Source organism: Danio rerio, chromosome 4, assembly GCF_049306965.1.
Source record: "Danio rerio strain Tuebingen ecotype United States chromosome 4, GRCz12tu, whole genome shotgun sequence".
Lineage (NCBI taxonomy): Eukaryota > Metazoa > Chordata > Actinopteri > Cypriniformes > Danionidae > Danio > Danio rerio.
Genome location: NC_133179.1, coordinates 44464046 through 44481241, shown reverse-complemented (window position 1 = coordinate 44481241; position 17196 = coordinate 44464046). Strand labels below are relative to the sequence as shown.

General features: G+C 40.4%; 3 protein-coding genes and 1 long non-coding RNA gene across 11 annotated transcripts in view; 1 reads left to right on the top strand and 3 right to left on the bottom strand.

Annotated features, from left to right (window-relative positions):
• Positions 1–807: 807 nt before the first annotated feature.
• LOC141381674 (uncharacterized) lies at positions 808–9614 on the top strand. The gene is made up of 3 exons (XM_073947838.1): positions 808–953; positions 1300–1449; positions 6952–9614. The coding sequence occupies exons 2-3, from the start codon at positions 1365–1367 to the stop codon at positions 7920–7922; spliced, it is 1056 nt and encodes a 351-aa protein (XP_073803939.1). The 5' UTR covers positions 808–953; positions 1300–1364; the 3' UTR covers positions 7923–9614.
• On the bottom strand, positions 3164–5871 carry LOC141381765 (uncharacterized). The gene is made up of 2 exons (XR_012402418.1): positions 5141–5871; positions 3164–4822 (listed from the first exon to the last, which is right to left on the bottom strand). It is a non-coding gene; the product is annotated as an uncharacterized lncRNA (long non-coding RNA).
• Positions 9615–9739: 125 nt separating the features above from the next.
• LOC141381669 (BEN domain-containing protein 5-like) overlaps positions 9740–17196 on the bottom strand; it is a 495902-nt gene continuing 488445 nt past the window's right edge. The window contains exon 7 of the mRNA XM_073947755.1: positions 9740–10144. The gene's annotated coding sequence lies outside the window, so the exon portion shown is untranslated. The remainder of the gene's footprint in view (positions 10145–17196) is intronic.
• Positions 11229–15671, bottom strand: LOC141381649 (uncharacterized). Of its 8 annotated transcripts, XM_073947502.1 has the most exons (7): positions 13415–15025; positions 12858–13328; positions 12088–12257; positions 11755–12009; positions 11598–11674; positions 11435–11512; positions 11229–11355 (listed from the first exon to the last, which is right to left on the bottom strand). In XM_073947502.1, the coding sequence occupies exons 1-7, from the start codon at positions 14079–14081 to the stop codon at positions 11253–11255; spliced, it is 1821 nt and encodes a 606-aa protein (XP_073803603.1). In that variant the 5' UTR covers positions 14082–15025; the 3' UTR covers positions 11229–11252. The 8 variants fall into 8 exon arrangements, 7 of the variants coding, with proteins under 7 accessions (XP_073803603.1, XP_073803601.1, XP_073803602.1 ...); XR_012402193.1 differs by having other exon boundaries at positions 12088–12515; positions 12652–15665; XM_073947500.1 differs by having other exon boundaries at positions 11435–11674; positions 13415–15671.

The following is a 17196-nucleotide window of genomic DNA, read 5'->3' as shown; positions in this document are numbered from 1 at the left end:
CTAAAAAATGAAGGAAAGAAAAAAAAATGGCACAGAAACAAGTTACATTTTGATCATAAAAATTTATAGACACTTTTGGAAAGAAATAATTGATCTGTTAAGAGTGTGTTGACAGTTTACAGGAAGCAGTAATGAGCTGCATGTGCTTTAGGAGAAGAAAAGGACTCTAAACTCACATAAAGAACAAGTTCAGTGATAAATAAATGACTAAAACATTGCTAATATTAATATATTGACTGAACTTAACACAAATAAAACCTCACTGTGAAGATTAGAAATTGTTTCTTTTAACAAATAATGATATATCACAGTACAATAGTATCACTTACATAACTATTATATAAGTGAATGTAGTTGTGTGTGTTGAGATATCAGTGTGATTTAAGTCTTCAATGCTCATTTGCATCTTTAAACAAAAACCAGCTTGGGAAAAAAAACAATTAAAATGAGTTTCAAATCAAAATACCTCAACATAAGTGTATCAGCATTAACTACAAAATGCAGCAGCCAAAATAAAAAAGCTTCCATTAATAGTCCTATAAAACAACAGCAACAAAACAAATGATGATGGCTAAAGTCAACTTATTTTCCCAATACATCATTATTTCTCTGTAAAACTGGTTTGTAAAGCTGCTAAACTTCCCATCCCCCCCTGTATGTGTCTTGAGTCTTCACTGCTCTCCACTGCTCATTTGCATCTCTATACCAGCTTTAATGGGGGCCAATTGAGTCTTATCCAATCACATTCCAGATCCAGTAGCTCAGCAGGGTTGTATCTATATATTCCGTGTTTCTAACGGAGGCTTCATTATCTGATTTAGCTGTAAGAGAACAACTTTGGAGGATAAACTACGATTGTAGATTCCTACATTGGGATTAATACCAACAACAACCTACAAAGAAAAACCCACTGAGGACTTTTTTATCCCACTTCTTCATTGAAGACAGAAAAGGTGAGTTGCACATTTTGAATTTACACTCAAATAATATCTGAATGCTAACATTATAAAATGTAAATATGTGTGGATGCATTGTTCAACATTGTATTAAGTTCTTCAGTCATTTTTAAAAGCTTCTTTACAACTATTCAGTTTTTGTTTTTGTTTATTTAGTCATAAATGTTGTTTTTATCCTGACATGTAGTTTCGTCACTAGTTTTAATCAGCTCATTTGTGGCTATTGTTTCTTGCTCAGACTTACCTGATTTGTTTTTGTTAATTACTCTCATATAAAGAAACTGTTAAAGCAAATGTTAAAGAGAAGTTTGTTTCTGTTCATTGTTTTGTTTATTTTAAACAGGATAAAGTGTCCAAACGCAGAGAAAAACTCCTGCTGAAGCGACTGATCTCCACACTGTTATAAAGATGGCATTTATTAAAGAGGAGAGTGAAGATGTGAAGATTGAAGAAACATTCACAGTCAAACAGGAAGATCTGCAGGAACAAACAGGTTGGTTTTCATTCTCAAACACCAACTCAGTCATTTGATCCTCATTTAGATATATTTTAATAATAAGAATACTAAATTAAATCCATCTTGCAGCCCTGAGTGTGCTGCCTAGTTCTCCTAAACGCACATAAGCACTTATTTAAAGATAGAAATGAGTTTCTTTCATACTTGTTCTCGTGTCATTCTTTTTCTGTTTTAATAGTCTCCCATTTTCTCTACCTTCTTAAGGTTATTGCATTTCTTGTTCTCCTACTGTTTGTAAAGCGTCCATGAGCACTGGCACTATATAAAATAAATAAAAACAATAAATTTAAAAAGTTTATCTGAGCTGACAATATTTGACCTATTCTTTTCTCATAAAAGATATCTGCTATTACAGTGATAGTGTTGGCTTAGTACTTTCCATTTGCATATGTCACGTTGATCACAATTCCCCTTTTTTTTTATCAACTTTTTTATGGGTTTAAAGTTGTTTCTAGTAGTTGTTACCAGTTCTCACAGATAGTAACTAAGTTAGAATGACATCATAATTATATTAACTAATTACCAGGGCTATTCCCTATTTAAAACCTGCAGTGTCTTAAAATGTCTTAAATTTCAAAATCTAAAATTTTAGGCCTTAAAAAGTCTTAAATTTACTGAAATGTTGTGTTGTAGGTCTTAAATCTTTTTTATACAAGTCTTTATTTTTCTTTCTTCATGTTTTGTTACCCAATCTGGCCAAAACCCATACAATCACCAACAATTTATCTCAATACATGTTAAACTTTTTATTCAAAAAGGTCATTTTAACTCTATTTATCATAATAGTTTAATTATTTTGCTTACAATAACATTTGTTTAAATGTGCTCCATGGATTTACTGCTGAGGACATAGACCTGGACAGATTGTTGCGCATATATTTAGTTTATTATAGTTTTAAAACTTTAAAATCATTTGCTCATTTGTTTTTTATTTTAAAGAAAGTTTATTTTAGAAAAAAGTGTGTGGATACAAATAGAGCTCTCTTGTTTTTACACAATATTTAAGATCTTTTGCTAAGAAATATAAAAAATATTTAAATATTATTATTATTCAATTATTATTTTATTATTAAATGCATTAAATTATAAAAATTTTTGAGAGGACAAATACAAATCTTTTTCATCTGGGGCATTTGAAAAATTCCTTAGTCTAAAATTTCATTCATAATGGTCTTAAATATGTCTTAAAACATCTTAAATTTAACTTGGTGAAACCTGCAGAAACCCCGATTAAAAGTATGTCAGAAAACGTGGATGCCCTTAATTTGAAATATGTTGAATGAAATGGAGACTAATACAATTAATTATTATAAAACATTGTACAGTATTGTAAACTATATGATGGTGTTAGGATGACATGAGACAAAAAGATAACGTTTAGCATTGCACTGACTACAACTGGCCAACAAACTAATGTAAAAATATCTTTTGCTGCTTAAGAAATGAAGAAAATCAGCATGCTGATGATATGCAAACATTTGAGTGTGAAGTTCATCAGTATTAACCATATTCTTCATGTACCTGCAGGCGGCACCATTGGAATCTTTTTGCTTGAGACTTTTTTTTTAAGAATTAATTTTTAGATCTTAAAAGTGTTATGCTGCTTAGGCATGGGACGATACCCCTTTTCAAGGTATACCACCTCAACGTTTTTCAAACGTCTAATGGCTTCAAACGTCACCACGTGTTCATTGTGTGTCGGCATTATCCTCTGAGATGAAAGTCATTTATTAAGTACAAAAAAAGATTTATGTAGCTTCTTCTACCACTGTGAGTTCTGTTTTTACTGTTGATATTTGGCGCCAGTTAATTAGGAAGTGATGATTTTGTTCTCTTTGATTCATTGGATGGAAATGCTGCTTTATTCGCACATCTTTTATGTGATGTTCCAGTTTTGCAAATAAATTTAATTTGCATTTTGGATGGAAACACAGCTATTGCTTACATTTCAGTCACACAAAGAACAAAGTCACTTACGAGAATGGCTTGTCCTTCTTTAGGGAATAATAAGCTTAAATTCACAGACCTTCGACAGGGACATGTACTGTAACTAGATTCATGGGATTATTACTCTTCTAAAAACTATTTTTAGTACTGCTTACATTCCTATTATTCAAATATTTTTATTTATTTTTCAAAAGTCTTAAATTTTTCCACAACACACGTATTGAACAAAAAATTAAAATGGTACAAAGATACAGAAATACTTACACCCCATAAAGAAAAAGGGAGAAAGAGAAAAATAAATAAGTCAAATAAGTCAAATAAATAAATAAAACAGATAAAACTAATTAAGAAATTAGGGATAAACTCGTAGGAGTTTACGTAGGATATAATAACCCCTGAGCGTTCAATGTTTGATAGGAAAGGCTGCCAAACCTCATAAAACTTTTTGCAGAGCCTCAGATGGTGTTCTTAAGGTCCTCGAGTTAAAGATGTGAAAACAATTCTAATATTCATTGTTTGTGGGATGGCAGGTTTGTTTTTTTTTCACCTGAGAAGAATCAGGCGTCTGGCCAATAAAGAATAATAGGCAAGGATTTCTGTGATTAGGCTGACAGGTACATTTCTTCGGGCACTGTACCAAAAATTGAGGTCAAAGGATTAGGATCCATATCTTTATTACATATAGATGAAAATTATCAAAAAATACTGGTCCAAAACATTATTGTATTCTAGGGCATCCCCAGAACATATGACTCTGATCTGCTGGCTCTGAACCACATCTAGGGATAGATGAATCTGTTCCTGGATAAATTTTTGCCAGCTTGCTCCTAGTTAGGGGAAGCCTATGAAGCACCTTAAGCTGAAGAAGACCATGTCTAATACATACAGAAGATGAGTGTACCAGTGCTATGGCATATTGCCAGGCTGTATCTGATATTTCTAGTCCCAGTTCACCTTCCCATTTTTGCTTTATACAATTTAGGGAAGGGGAGGCAGTTCTTTGGATCTCTTCATATAACATGGACATCATACCCCTTTGATATGGGTTCATATTTACCAATTCATCTATCCAGCATGCTTCTGGTTGGTTCAGTGTAGGAGAAAAGTGTTTTTTAATGAAACTACGGACCTGACGGTACCTAAAATATTTGACTGGGAAATCTCAATGTCTGTTAACTGTTGAAATGAGATAAATATGCCATCTTTAAACAGGTCCTTAACACAGATAACTCCCTTCCTAAAGCATAATTGGAATGCTGAATCTATAAGAGAGGAAGAGAATAACGGATTTAACAAAATGGGAGCAGAAGGCAATGCTTGTTTATTATTAAAGTGAAGTCTGAATTGTGACCATATTCTGAGTGATACATTAATAACTGGGTCATTTGTAGAATATTGTTTACTGTGTTGTGTCCGGTAGTGGAAATACGTTAGATCTTTACTGAAACATGGCACTAGAACGTTTTAAACAAAGCAAAAAAGATTTATTATTCTTTAGTGGCTTTACAGCAGCATGATACTGTCTCACACTCCATTATCTCTCTAGATCACTGCACCTCCTATAACCCAGCAGCGCTCCCTGTATACAATCAATCACAGGCATATGTACTGAACACACACAATTACAGCTGAACTGCAACAACAGTAGCATTCAGCAATATGAACAAAATAATACACTTTCTCTTTTTTTCATTAATTCTTATTTTTGGTGAACAAACACCACAAATTGGAATGAAAGCACAAAGTAGAGAGCATAATGACACTGGATTAGACGTGTGCTGTTCCATCAGTAACCAAAGTGGGCCCTCATCATTACAGATGTTGGAAAACCAGAACAGTGTTTCTATAGTTAGTTTGTGTAAATTGGCTGTGCAATAATAGGGTATATGCCGAAGCATGCTAATTTTAATTTGCCAGAAACCTGGGTTAAATGCTTCCGGTGAACTGTATGTCAATGCAAAAATCTGCACGTTTAAGGTCTGTTTTCTTTAGAAATCAGCAATCTCCACTGCCCAAGTGATATGTGATATAAAGTGGGTCTCAGATTGTACAAGAAGCACTGCATTACATTACGTTTTTCCCTGCCATGTCTTTATAATATGAGCATTTATTTTACCCCAGTATATTCAATTGAGCTTCTGCGCTAGCCTGCCGATTCTGACCGGCCGGCCACCCCTGCTCTACTCGTTTTACACTGCAACCGTTCAGTCAACTTTGCTTTCTCAAGCACACCACATAATGCTGCCCTCTTCAACTCTTCTCCACTTCCTTTATACTCTTACTAATTTCCTTTTTGCCGTCCCATGGGTGAAGACCAATTAAACAACGTTGATTGTTGATGTAAACTTCTAAGAGCCCAAAAAGCTGGGGGGTACTTTCGGTTGTCTTCAAAGCAGAATCCTTTTAATAAGAAGAACTCAGCGTGGCTGTGGCGTCATCGAAAGCAAACTCTAAACTGCACAGCAAACACTACATTTATACATTTTACAGCATGTAGGTTGGGTCAGATGCAAATGAAGTGTTAAACTGCTTTTTCAGTCCTGGTCTCATCATGTTCTGGAGACAGAAACCGCCTAACCAGTTGACCGAAAAGAGAAAACAAGTTACACAGCCGTGCTGTGAATCTGACACTTTGCATTACTTTTAAATATGAATCTAAATTACCACACTGTCGTCACAGGAAATACCAACTATCATAAATGCATGATTATAAGCTGTCAAGGCTTTGCAATCAAAACAATGTTTTTATAATAGAGGCCACTGGAGAAAAAAAACAGACATGAATATAACAAAAAGGGAGTAAATTTGCCCAGAGTGTATTGAGTTTTTCTTTTTTTTCCAAAGCATTTTCCCAGAATATGTCAAAATAAGATGTTCTTAAATATCAGTTCATTTGCTGAAACAAAGAAAGTGTTGGCCAAACTAAGCCTCAAAATCACCCCAGAATTAATAATTAAGACCCAACAGCAGACAATGTGAAAGGTGCACATTTAGCCTTTATGCAGATGCTGTACAGGTATGTCTCATGTCTGCGAGGAGGCAAATATTCAGCTGTTTGTTTAGCTTTTACCCCAGAACTTTTTTTTTGATGCATTTACCAGTCAGGCACAGAATAACCAAGTATTTCCTGTCTGCTTTACAAATTTTAGAGGAAAAAAATTCTTATTATGAATATATACAAATAAATATAGGCCATTTACATCTTTCAAATCTGTGTCTTATCAATATGACCAAAATGAATTTTATAATCAATTATGTAAGGAACTCTGAAAACTGGGCTGACACGGTTTCAATTTACTATAACTTCTATGTTAAGTGTCTTTGACACAATATACATTGTAAAAGCACTAGATAAATAAAGATTAATTGAATCTGCTAAATCTGTACAGGTTGATGGACCAAACATAAAATGATCTGATTTATTTTATATTTAATGTGCATCAAAATTACAGAGTGTGTAGCCAATGTTTCCAGTGTCTTTTCACTTTTCAGCTTTTGATGAGTTTTTAAGACTTAATGTTTTTTTTTCAGACCTAATTAAAGAGAATGAGGGGAGTAAAGAGGAGGAACATCATGTCAAAATTGAGGAAAAAACTAATTTACAGACTGATGTTATTTTGAAAAGGAGAGACAAGAATCATTTCACCTGCACCTGCCCTCAGTGTGGAAAGAGTTTGGCAAGCAAAAGCAAACTTAAGATTCACATGATGATCCACACTGGAGAGAAACCATTCACATGCACTCAGTGTGGGAAGAGTTTCAACCAATCATCATCCTTTAATCAACACACGAGGATCCACACTGGAGAGAGACCGTTCACATGCACTCAGTGTGGGAAGAGTTTTAACTGCTCATCACACCTTAATGACCACATGATGATCCACACTGGAGAGAAACCATTCGCATGCACTCAATGTGGAAAGAGTTTCCGCCAATCATCATCCCTTAATCAACACACTAGGATCCACACTGGAGAGAGACCGTTCACATGCACTCAGTGTGGGAGGAGTTTTAAATGCTCATCGCACCTTAATCACCACACGATGATCCACACTGGAGAGAAACCATTTACATGCACTCAGTGTGGGAACAGTTTCCGCCAATCTTCATCCTTTAATAAACATATGAGGATCCACACTGGAGAGAAACCATTCACATGCACTCGGTGTGGGAAGAGTTTTAACTGCTCATCACAAATTAATGAACACATGAGGATCCACACTGGAAAGAAACCATTCACATGCACTCAGTGTGGAAAGAGTTTCAGTCAGTCATCATACCTTAATAGACACACAAGGATTCACACTGGAGAGAAGCCATTCACATGTACACTGTGTGGGAAGAGTTTTAACCGCTCATCACACCTTAATAAACACATGAGGATCCACACTGGAGAGAAACCATTCACATGCACTCAGTGTGGGAAGAGTTTCTGCCAAACATCATCCCTTAATAAACACATGAGGATCCACACTGGAGAGAAACCATTCACTTGCACTTAAGCCATGGTCACACTGGACTTTTCTCTCCATAGACTTCCATCAAGTGTGCCGCAAGCCTGCGTTTAAGTGAAGGTCTTGGCCGTTAGATCGCCCCCTGGGGGCTGGCTGCAGTACAAGTCAAAAAGCCCGCCTCCTCCGTGTCAATGGCTCGAGACTTGAGCCCAAATAAAAAAATTAATTACACTTGCAAAAAAATTTCCTGAAAGATGGTTCTGGTCGATTAAGGCACTGATTATTGTGCTGAAATAGGTGCAGATCTTCATTTTTGTAAACAGTTTGTTTTTAGCTGTAATTTAATGCTGGGCGTGTCATCGTGATTGACAGTTGTGATTGACAGATTCTCAAAGCAGACCTTCTGAGCTTCGGCAGGAGACTGAAGTGTTATTACTCGATTTCTGTGTTATTTTACCATGACAAAATGAGTTCAGCAGTAAACTATAGTTTCTGACATACATGATCTAGTGGAACACTGTTTATTCGCCAAGGTCAGGGCTTTTTTTCGGGCTTTATTAGTTTGCTGATACACGCCTAACCACCCAGATAGCAAAATACACTGGGGCTAGTTCTTGCCTGCCGGAGACTTACCCCTCAGACTGACTCCCTCTGCTGGACCTACTCCGGATGCCGGGACTCACTGCGCGATTCCAGCCCGAGTCAATTGAGCCAGATGCGGCGGCCGAGCGAGCAGGCACTGCCGCATGCGAGCCGGAATCAGCCCGCGACGCCGCGAGTAGGTTATATGCGCTCCTGCCCGGAGCTGGCGCGATTGAATCTTCATTATATAAAACCCTCACATTTGTTAACGTTATTACATACATTTGTGTTGATATGACAACAAACGCATGCTACTATGTGAACGCAAAGTGTATCACTGAGTTTAACCTTTGAATAAAGATGCAAACAGCATACATAGCAATTATTTAAATAAAGGACAAAATAAATAACAATAAACCTGTATCGATTGCACAAGTATTAAATAATAATATAATTGAATACATTTTGTAGTGCACAAGAATTAAGAAATACGAAAATGACAATAAAACTGCACAATAAAATAAACCTATTTAAGTACGGGGAAAATACTGGAGATCGTTAGCAGTAATTCTCTTTGTGTCTAAATAATAATCTCCACGTTGATCTCCTGTAAGGTTATTTGAACTTGCTTTACAGGACGTCTCTGCATTTTAAGTTTTGGCATGTTATTAAGTAATCTGCTGAATTTGCTGTTATAAAACATTATAAGGTTCTTGAAATCGAATCTTAATCTAATAGAGCTGTAAATGTTAGATATTATATTTACATCATTTACTGTTGGCGTTTTATTTGAACACTCCAGCTAACATTAAAATGAATGTAAATTCCTCGTTGCCAGATATAATGAAGGCATCGAATAAACCAAATGAAAACGGAGGCAAAAAAATTAAATAAATAAACAATTCAAGCGAAAATGAATAAACAATATACTAGTGATGTTGCAGCAGATAGACATTGTATTAATAGTGCAAAGTTTTTTTGCACAAATTGACAAATTGCAGGGTTGGGATGTGTAAATATCCTGTTGATATTTAGTAATCTTGCTGTATTTATCTTCTAAACGCACGATTGTTCCCGCATGGTAAATCGTTATGGTGTGTAGGCTATATTTTGGGTTCTGTTGATGGCTAATTAAAAATAAAAACCTTTCTAAAAATGTATGTGTTGTTTATATGTTATTGTTCATATTTTACAAGTGTTATTTCTACCCCTATGAAGATAACAAATACCAACAACAAATATAACAATAAGAGAATATATTATTTGTGCTCATATTCAGGCTAGAGTGTATAAAAGATCGTTTATTTCTGCAGTCCACCATGTATTGCTTTTATTAAAGTTTAACAGCTTACATCACACCGTTTTTAAACCGTATATTATTGTGTTTTTTTACTGTAAGTGCTTCTATTTACATCAGTGAGCGTTTGTTATAGTGCAGACACCGGCAGTCGAGTGAGAAGTTCGGGGGGCGTGGTTGATTTTACATAAAGCATTTGGTTGGAAGCTCGACTCCGCTCATTTTCGCGGCTCCTCCTCTGGCTCCAACAGACAGTCCTTCTGCGCATGTCAAGGCTCCAATTTCAGCAGTCTTTTGTGACAGTTTGTGCCCAGGAGTTTTGCCCTCAAGGCGTTCAATGGGAAAAGGGGCTGTCGCGTTGTCCATATTTTTTACAGTCATTACTTCAACCCTCGAAGACCCGTCAGACCCGAAACGGCCAGATACGGCGCTACAACCTACCTACCAAATTAAGAATAACAGGTGAGACAAACATTGTGAACTGTTTTTGTTGATTTTGAACATGATAATGTAATGTAATAATTAGTATTTTATAATAACTGACTATGTGGAAAAAAGACATACAAACTCCATAGAAACGAGCCTTCAATTTGAGGAAAATTTTACTTTATATTAAAAATGTATGGACCTGCTTTAATAAACAGACTAATTACATAAATAAATACTTTTTGTGAGGTATGAGATAATAAAGAACAATCCTGTCAGAGAATATGAAGAGCAATCCTGTCAGAAACTGCTCTTTCCCCTCTGTTGACAGGATAACTTTTCTTTTTGAAGTAAATATATACTTTAAATTAAATAACGTCGATGACTGTAAATCAATTGACAAAGTACCATGGGTAATTGAACTGTTTTCTGTGTAAAATGTAGCAAAAACTGACAATATTGTTGTGAAAACATAAAAAGTAATCCTGTCAGAGGCTGCCTTAAACTGCTCTTTTCCGTCCACTGACAGGATAACTTTTCTCCATAAAGTTAACCTCCACTCCACAGCTGCCCTGTCCTGACCTATTCATGCATCTCTAAGGACCGAGCTGTCCCGGGAGAAGCTTGCTAATATACAGAATTGGACTCAAGGCCTTCTGGGCGTTCAAAGCATTTGCTGACCTGGACAGATTTGTCCAGCCCATCACCTCCTTGTGCTGCAAAAGGGATTCATTCTCCCTATGAGCTATCAACCAAGGCTGAACCTGGACGGGGGCGTCCCGCGAGTCACTTTTAACACACAAGGCAGGGATTGTTTGTCCCAATAGGAACGTAGCCAAGGCAGAACCTGGACGAGGGCATCCCACGTGACACTTTTAACACACAAGTTAGGGCTAATCTGTCCCAATCGGAACGTAGCCAAGGCAGAACCTGGACGCAGCAGGCGTACAGCGTTGAACTAAGAAGACAGGGCTCATTTTTGTCCCCACTGAATCTACTTTTACCACACAGATAATAAATAAAAGGAATAATGAAGACACTGAACACCATTTGACCGTTAAGTTGTACAATATTTATTCAGGACGATTCAGAGTCTTCTGTTTGTTCGAGCGGGCGAGCGCCCTGGCTTTTCCCCCTGGCAGGGCGCCATGGCAGCGTCCTCCTGCTGGTTCCCTCCTGGAAAAGAGACACATAAAGGGCAGTTAGCCAATGCCACACGTTCTGCTGTCCACGCCAAAGAGAATGTGATTTTTACCAGGGGAGAGACGGAAGTCTCTGTCCTCTTGCGCCCTTTCCGCGGGGGGCTTTCAGTGCCCGCTGCCTCCCCATCCTCCTCCTCCTCCTCCTCCACCAGGGCCCTTTCAAAGAGTCTGCGGCGCTCGCGTGCTTGGAGAGGTCCGAGGTGAAGTGCGTAGAACTTATCTGAGGTTGAAGTGTCATGGCACATGAATTGCGCCACCTTGTGGCGATCCTCTGAAGAGTGTGCATTCTTTGCCTGCGTCGGAGAGAGACAGAAGCTTGATTAGGATCGAAGCCGCCGCTGGTAGTTACAGGGGCGTCACAATGCCTACTCACATGGGTCGCGATCGCAGTGCGTACGTCAGTAAAGGTGGGTTTGCCTGGAAGGCCCATACTGAGCCAAGCAGACTGAAAGTACTTGTTCAGGGTCCGACAAGGACTGGCTCTGGAAGTGAAAAAGAAATAGGTAGCCTTGCTCCCTCCGGGGAGACCAGCCCGCAGCGCCAAAAACCTGCGGAACCAGCTGTATTCCTCCCTGTTTAGGGACAGCTGAGCCGCCCCAAAGGCTCTGTTTGTTTTGTGAGTGGTAATCTGCCATCAGAGAACAAGCAGTGAGTGAGTGAGAGAGCATGCTACTGGTGACCCCCACCTTACTTGCGCCATACTCACGTTAATGACATAAGCAGACTCGTCGGGGCTTCTGGAGGCCTCTTCAACCTCCTGGATTGTGAGATTCTGGAAGACTCCACAGCGGTGCCCAGAGATGGAGGTTAGGTAGCCAGTCAGAAAGCCATAGAAGCGCCACTGTTGCCTAGTGCTTGGGTTGGATTCGAGGCTATCTGGTGAAGGACATTAGACAGATTAGACCACCGACGGTTCTATTTCCTTTCTGGGTCACCAACAGCTCTTGGCTGCTGGTGACCTGTTCTCCGGGGCGCCAGCAGCTCAACCAAGAGCTGCTGGTGGCCTGGAGAGGAAATGTTTGTTACTTCTTCAGGGGCACCAGCAGTTCTTGGTTCACCCAGCCACGTCTGTCTGCCCCCGCCGCCCCGGGGGCAGACAGACGTGACTGGATGAACCAAGGGCTGCTGGTGACCCTGAAGAAGAAACAAACATTTCCTTTCCGGGCCACCAGCAGCCCTTGGTTCATCCAGCCACGTTTGTCTGCCCCCGCTGCCCCGCTGCCCCGGGGGCAGACAGACGTGGCTGGATGAACCAAGAACTGCTGGTGACCCTGAAGAAGAAACAAACATTTCCTTTCCGGGCCACCAGCAGCCCTTGGTTCATCCAGCCACGTCTGTCTGCCCCCCTTCCCCCCCGAATGAGTCCCATTCGCGGGGGAGAGGGGCAGACAGACGTGGCTGGATGAACCAAGGGCTGTTGGTGCCCCGGAAGAACGAACAGGGGGAATCGCTGGAACGGCGGAAGGGCTTGCTTACCTAGCAGGGCGGGAATTTTCCTCCCAGCGGTCCGGTGACAGCGCACCAGGCTGGCCTTGGGGATCAGTCGGCTTTCCTTCGCCTGCTTGGTCCTTACCTCGTGCACGACGACACGCCGGCGTATGCCGCGAATGAGGGCTCTGACCTCCCTTCGAATCAGAACCAGAGCCGTGCTGGAGAGCTGACAGGCGGCCGGCGGCGTCTCCGAGAGGTAGTCCAGGAACTGAGCCACGTTCTTCAGATAGTGCTGCCTGGTGGGCTCGGCCATGCGCGTCTGACCTAGCAGGGCGGCCCACGCTCGGATTCGGGCTGGTTGGTTGAGGAAAAGGAAGTTCCCTGGCTCCGCGGTGCCCCTGGCCATGTAACCAAGGAAGGCTTTGATTCTCCCCAGCTTCGAAGTGACGTTGTTCCGCAGGCGCACGGTGGGCTCGCTGCCCAGTTGGTACCCTTCGAACTCCCCCAAGAGAAGGTCTGTGGAACGAGCACAACCAAGAGTCAACTTCCCCGAAGGCACACAGCCAGCAGAGCGACAGTGACGTGCCTGAAATATACTCAACTCAGCGCGGGGACGTGGTCCGGGAGCGGGTAGGCAGTGGGTTCCAAAGCCTCCGGAGGCTCGGGGGGCGTCGGACCTCCGGCCGCCCCTCGCCCGGGAGCCGGTGGTGCAGGAGGCGACCTGGTTCTCCTCGCCCTCTTCCTCCTCCTTCTCCCCCCTTCTCCCTTCCTCAGCTCCCGGTAGAGGCGTGTGATCTGGAGCAGGGTGGACTGCATCTTGGTAACCTGTTTCCCCAGGTCCGTGAGCTGAGCCTGTATGCGCTCGGTGGCGCGTCTGCAGCCGCGGTCGGTGCACGGGCGGCCGGCCTCTGGGCCCTCCGAGTCCCGCTCTCCCTCGGAGGACGATGCTAGCTGGGACACGACGGGGATTGCAGGCTGGGTGGACCGCAGCCACTGCAACTCCCGGGCTACTTTCCGGCGTTTCACCCTCCCCATAGCCTCTTTCCGCGCCGAGGTCGAGAGCTCCACGTGCTGCCTCAAGTGCCTGTCCAGGCGGGCTGGCGTCCTGCGACAGCCCGGGACCGGACACGGCGACTTCCGAGTGTCCACGCGGCCGGCGGCCAGCGCGAGCAGCAGCCGCTTCTCGTCCGCGTTGGTCACCTTGTGAACGGCCGTCAGGTGAGGCACGAGCCGGCTGTAGAAGTTGAAGCATAGGATACATTCAGCCATGACCGTGCTGGAGCCAATGCAGAGGAGGAAAGGGGCCCACACCCCACGTGCGACGGTTGATAAGTGGGCGGAGGCGGCGTCCACTTCTGCGTCATGACGTTGGTGGACCTGTGTTTCTTAAAGGGGAAGGACACCCCCCCGCACCAGGGGGTGTAAGCCGATGCCCTACGGGGATCCTACGGTTCAGGCCTTCTTTTGTTACGACTCTCAAGTAGGGGGGAGAGGGGTGTCCACCTCACTCCCTTCCCCCCTTTTCAAAGGAACCAGAGGGGGGGTGTCCCGTTAAACAATGCACCCCACCGCCCCTTCATCGTTGCCCCGGTCAGCGGTTCGACACCTCTCTCTCTTGTTACGACTCGAGTTGGGGAAGGGGTGTCCCACCTCACTCCCTATCCCCCCTTCATTTTGCTGTTCTGGCCAGCGGGAGCTTTTCCACAGCCTTTCTCGTTCACTTTTTCCACCCCAAAATGCTTTTAAGAGGTTGGGAGAGACAATAGTCATGGAATCTTCAATATGCAAAACCTCCAGTGCATTTAGTAATGGTGAAACCATCTACATTTGCACCATGACTACTGAAACCCCACAATTCGAGGAGGGGGTTACATACTTTCTGAAAAATGTTACCCTTTCACACAGATATGGCCGCCAAAACATATTTTTTGGCAGAACATCTGTAAAATTCAGGGCAGCACCGCTTACTTTAACTTCTGAAGTGGAAAATGCAGCGAGGGAGGCCCTATGCCCTCCCTCAAATGTCATCACAGAGACTGCCGACATCTTTTCCAGAGGAGATTTTCTGACAATTAAAGGGAAGGTGGAAAATGAGAGATACTTCAAAGTCATTTGAATGTAAAGAAAAAATTCAGCATTTCTTGGTTCCTTAAAGTGACAAACCCTCAAAAAGTTGCCTGTAAATGCCTGTATGATTGTTCTTCCTACAACTTCCTCCTGAAAAAAAACAAAAGATAACAAATATTCAGTTAGATAAATTCAGTACATACTATTGTATAATCTAAAGAGCCACATTTCCACTGACAGGTCAGTGCAAGCCAGAGCTTTCATCTATCCAGGTTGGGCCAAGGAAACAAATGACATGTTACTGTTCAGCATAAAATGTTATGTCAATATAAATAGGCCTATGCATTTCAAGTTAATTCATTATATACTTGCGGACTGACTGCTTGCACCATGCATTGAGTGGTCTCGCAACTAACAGAGGGTCGATGACACAGCACACCACCCAAAATATAAAACCACAGAATTTCTATTGTAATAACTCTGTATAAAACATGTTTTATAAAATCATCGTTTTAGTAGACACGGTCAAATATTCAGCCCAAATGCGTCAGAGACGTAAAACATATGAAGTCTTTTCCCTAGAGGCTATATGACATTTATTAGGTCTAGGTAAATTTCCCTTTATTTAAAGGAAAATTTTATGGATGCATATTACCCTGATATCTAAACTAAAGGAAACCTTTTAAGTGTTTCAGGACATGAGAGTAGGTAATAAAATATAGGCTAGTCTGTATATCATTGTGCTCTTCACAAAAGTTACCAACAATCCATATAAAAAAAAAGGCCTATCATACATTTGATAAAAGTAGTTACATTTTTCAGAACAGCATATCTCCACTATCTGATTCTCTACAAAAAAAAAAAACAATTACAATTTAAAATATTATATATTCTTTTAGTAGAGCATTTAGGATATCATTTTTTAAATTATGCCACATCATATACAAACATACATTTTGGTTGAACACATAGAACACCTCTTTTACCAGTAGTTTTTCCTATGCTGTTTGTAAAGCAGTGCAGGAGCCTAATTTTAGAAAAGTTTAGAAAGAATATATATATATATATATATTTTTAGATCAGCCTTTGCAAATGAAAGTGACAATTTTCATTATTCATTTGAGTGAACTGATTTACTCACCCATCACTGCTGTGCTCAAATTTGGCAGATCCAAGCACTGAGGATGACAGAGGTGCAGGGCCTACAAGTCCCAATCCTCGACTTAAGTCTGAAGTGTGGAGAAAATGCACTCAATGTCTCACTTTGGAGGGACATTGCCCTACTGGAGCTTAACAATGGGGATGAGATTGAGCTCTCTCACATGAGAGTTCACATCTGGGAGAGCGGGAAGGGTAAACTCAACTCTTCGACCTACACCACAGCTAAGGTAAAAAAAAATAAATAAATAAATAAACAAATTATTTATATATATATATATATATATATATATATATATATATGGAGCAAAACATTTAGTAATATAATAACTTTATATTATTCCTACATTTTCCAAAAAAATATTAAGACTCATTAAAATAAATACATGAAATAATAGAATACATTTGCAAAAGTTGTTACACAGTACTACCCAGCAGCATTATTTTAAGTTTAAGTAAACAAAACCATATGAAACAAAAGTTGAACTTTACTTCAGCTCTTTTTTTACTGAAATCAAGGTTTAAGACTTGACTTGGAAGCATGCAAGTAAAAAGAAATACATGACCAAAAGTTAAAGAAATTAAATTTGTTTAATAATAAATCCGTTTTCAAGTTAGTTAGGAGTTAGGCAATTAAGTTAGACCAGGAGTGCACAAACTTGGTCTTGGATGCCTTGTGTCTACTAGTGTCTGATTGCGGTTAAAAATCGAACTATTCATGACACCAGCAATCCAGGACCAAGTTTGTGCAGCCCTGTGTTTGTTGTTGTTGTTTTTTGTTGTTGTTAAATAAATAGTTAATTTTGTTAATTGTTAGTTTATTTGAGTAAATGTTATTGTAGTTAGTTACAAAATTGTTTCATCATGAATCATTTTTCTAATGAAAAAGTTTGTCTGGTGTTTCACCCACATACACATTTTAAAGTTACCTCAATAATTAATGAACATCCGTTAACCACACGGTAGCGTTAGCACTGAAACCATAGCCTTTCACATCCAAAGAGAAAACATCTGTCAGCAAAAGTAGATTCAGACTTCTGCGCATCTGTTCACGCAGATCTGCCATTAGCGTGTGCCCGTCTATATAAAAGGCCACGCGCGGTCACGAGACAGACTGGGAGAAATCAAACACTGAATTTAAACTTTTAAAAAACCTGAA

Excerpts from the sequence above, each read along its gene's own strand:
- LOC141381649 (XM_073947495.1), bottom strand. The coding sequence starts at position 14,073 with ATGTATCCTATGCTTCAACTTCTACAGCCGGCTCGTGCCTCACCTGAC. Across the intron at positions 12,010-12,087 it reads AGTCTGCTTATGTCATTAAC|ATTACCACTCACAAAACAAA; the intron begins GTGAGTATGGCG and ends CTCTGATGGCAG. Across the intron at positions 11,356-11,434 it reads AGACTTCCGTCTCTCCCCTG|GAGGGAACCAGCAGGAGGAC; the intron begins GTAAAAATCACA and ends TCTCTTTTCCAG.
- LOC141381674 (XM_073947838.1), top strand. The coding sequence starts at position 1,365 with ATGGCATTTATTAAAGAGGAGAGTGAAGATGTGAAGATTGAAGAAACA. Across the intron at positions 1,450-6,951 it reads AGATCTGCAGGAACAAACAG|ACCTAATTAAAGAGAATGAG; the intron begins GTTGGTTTTCAT and ends TTTTTTTTTCAG.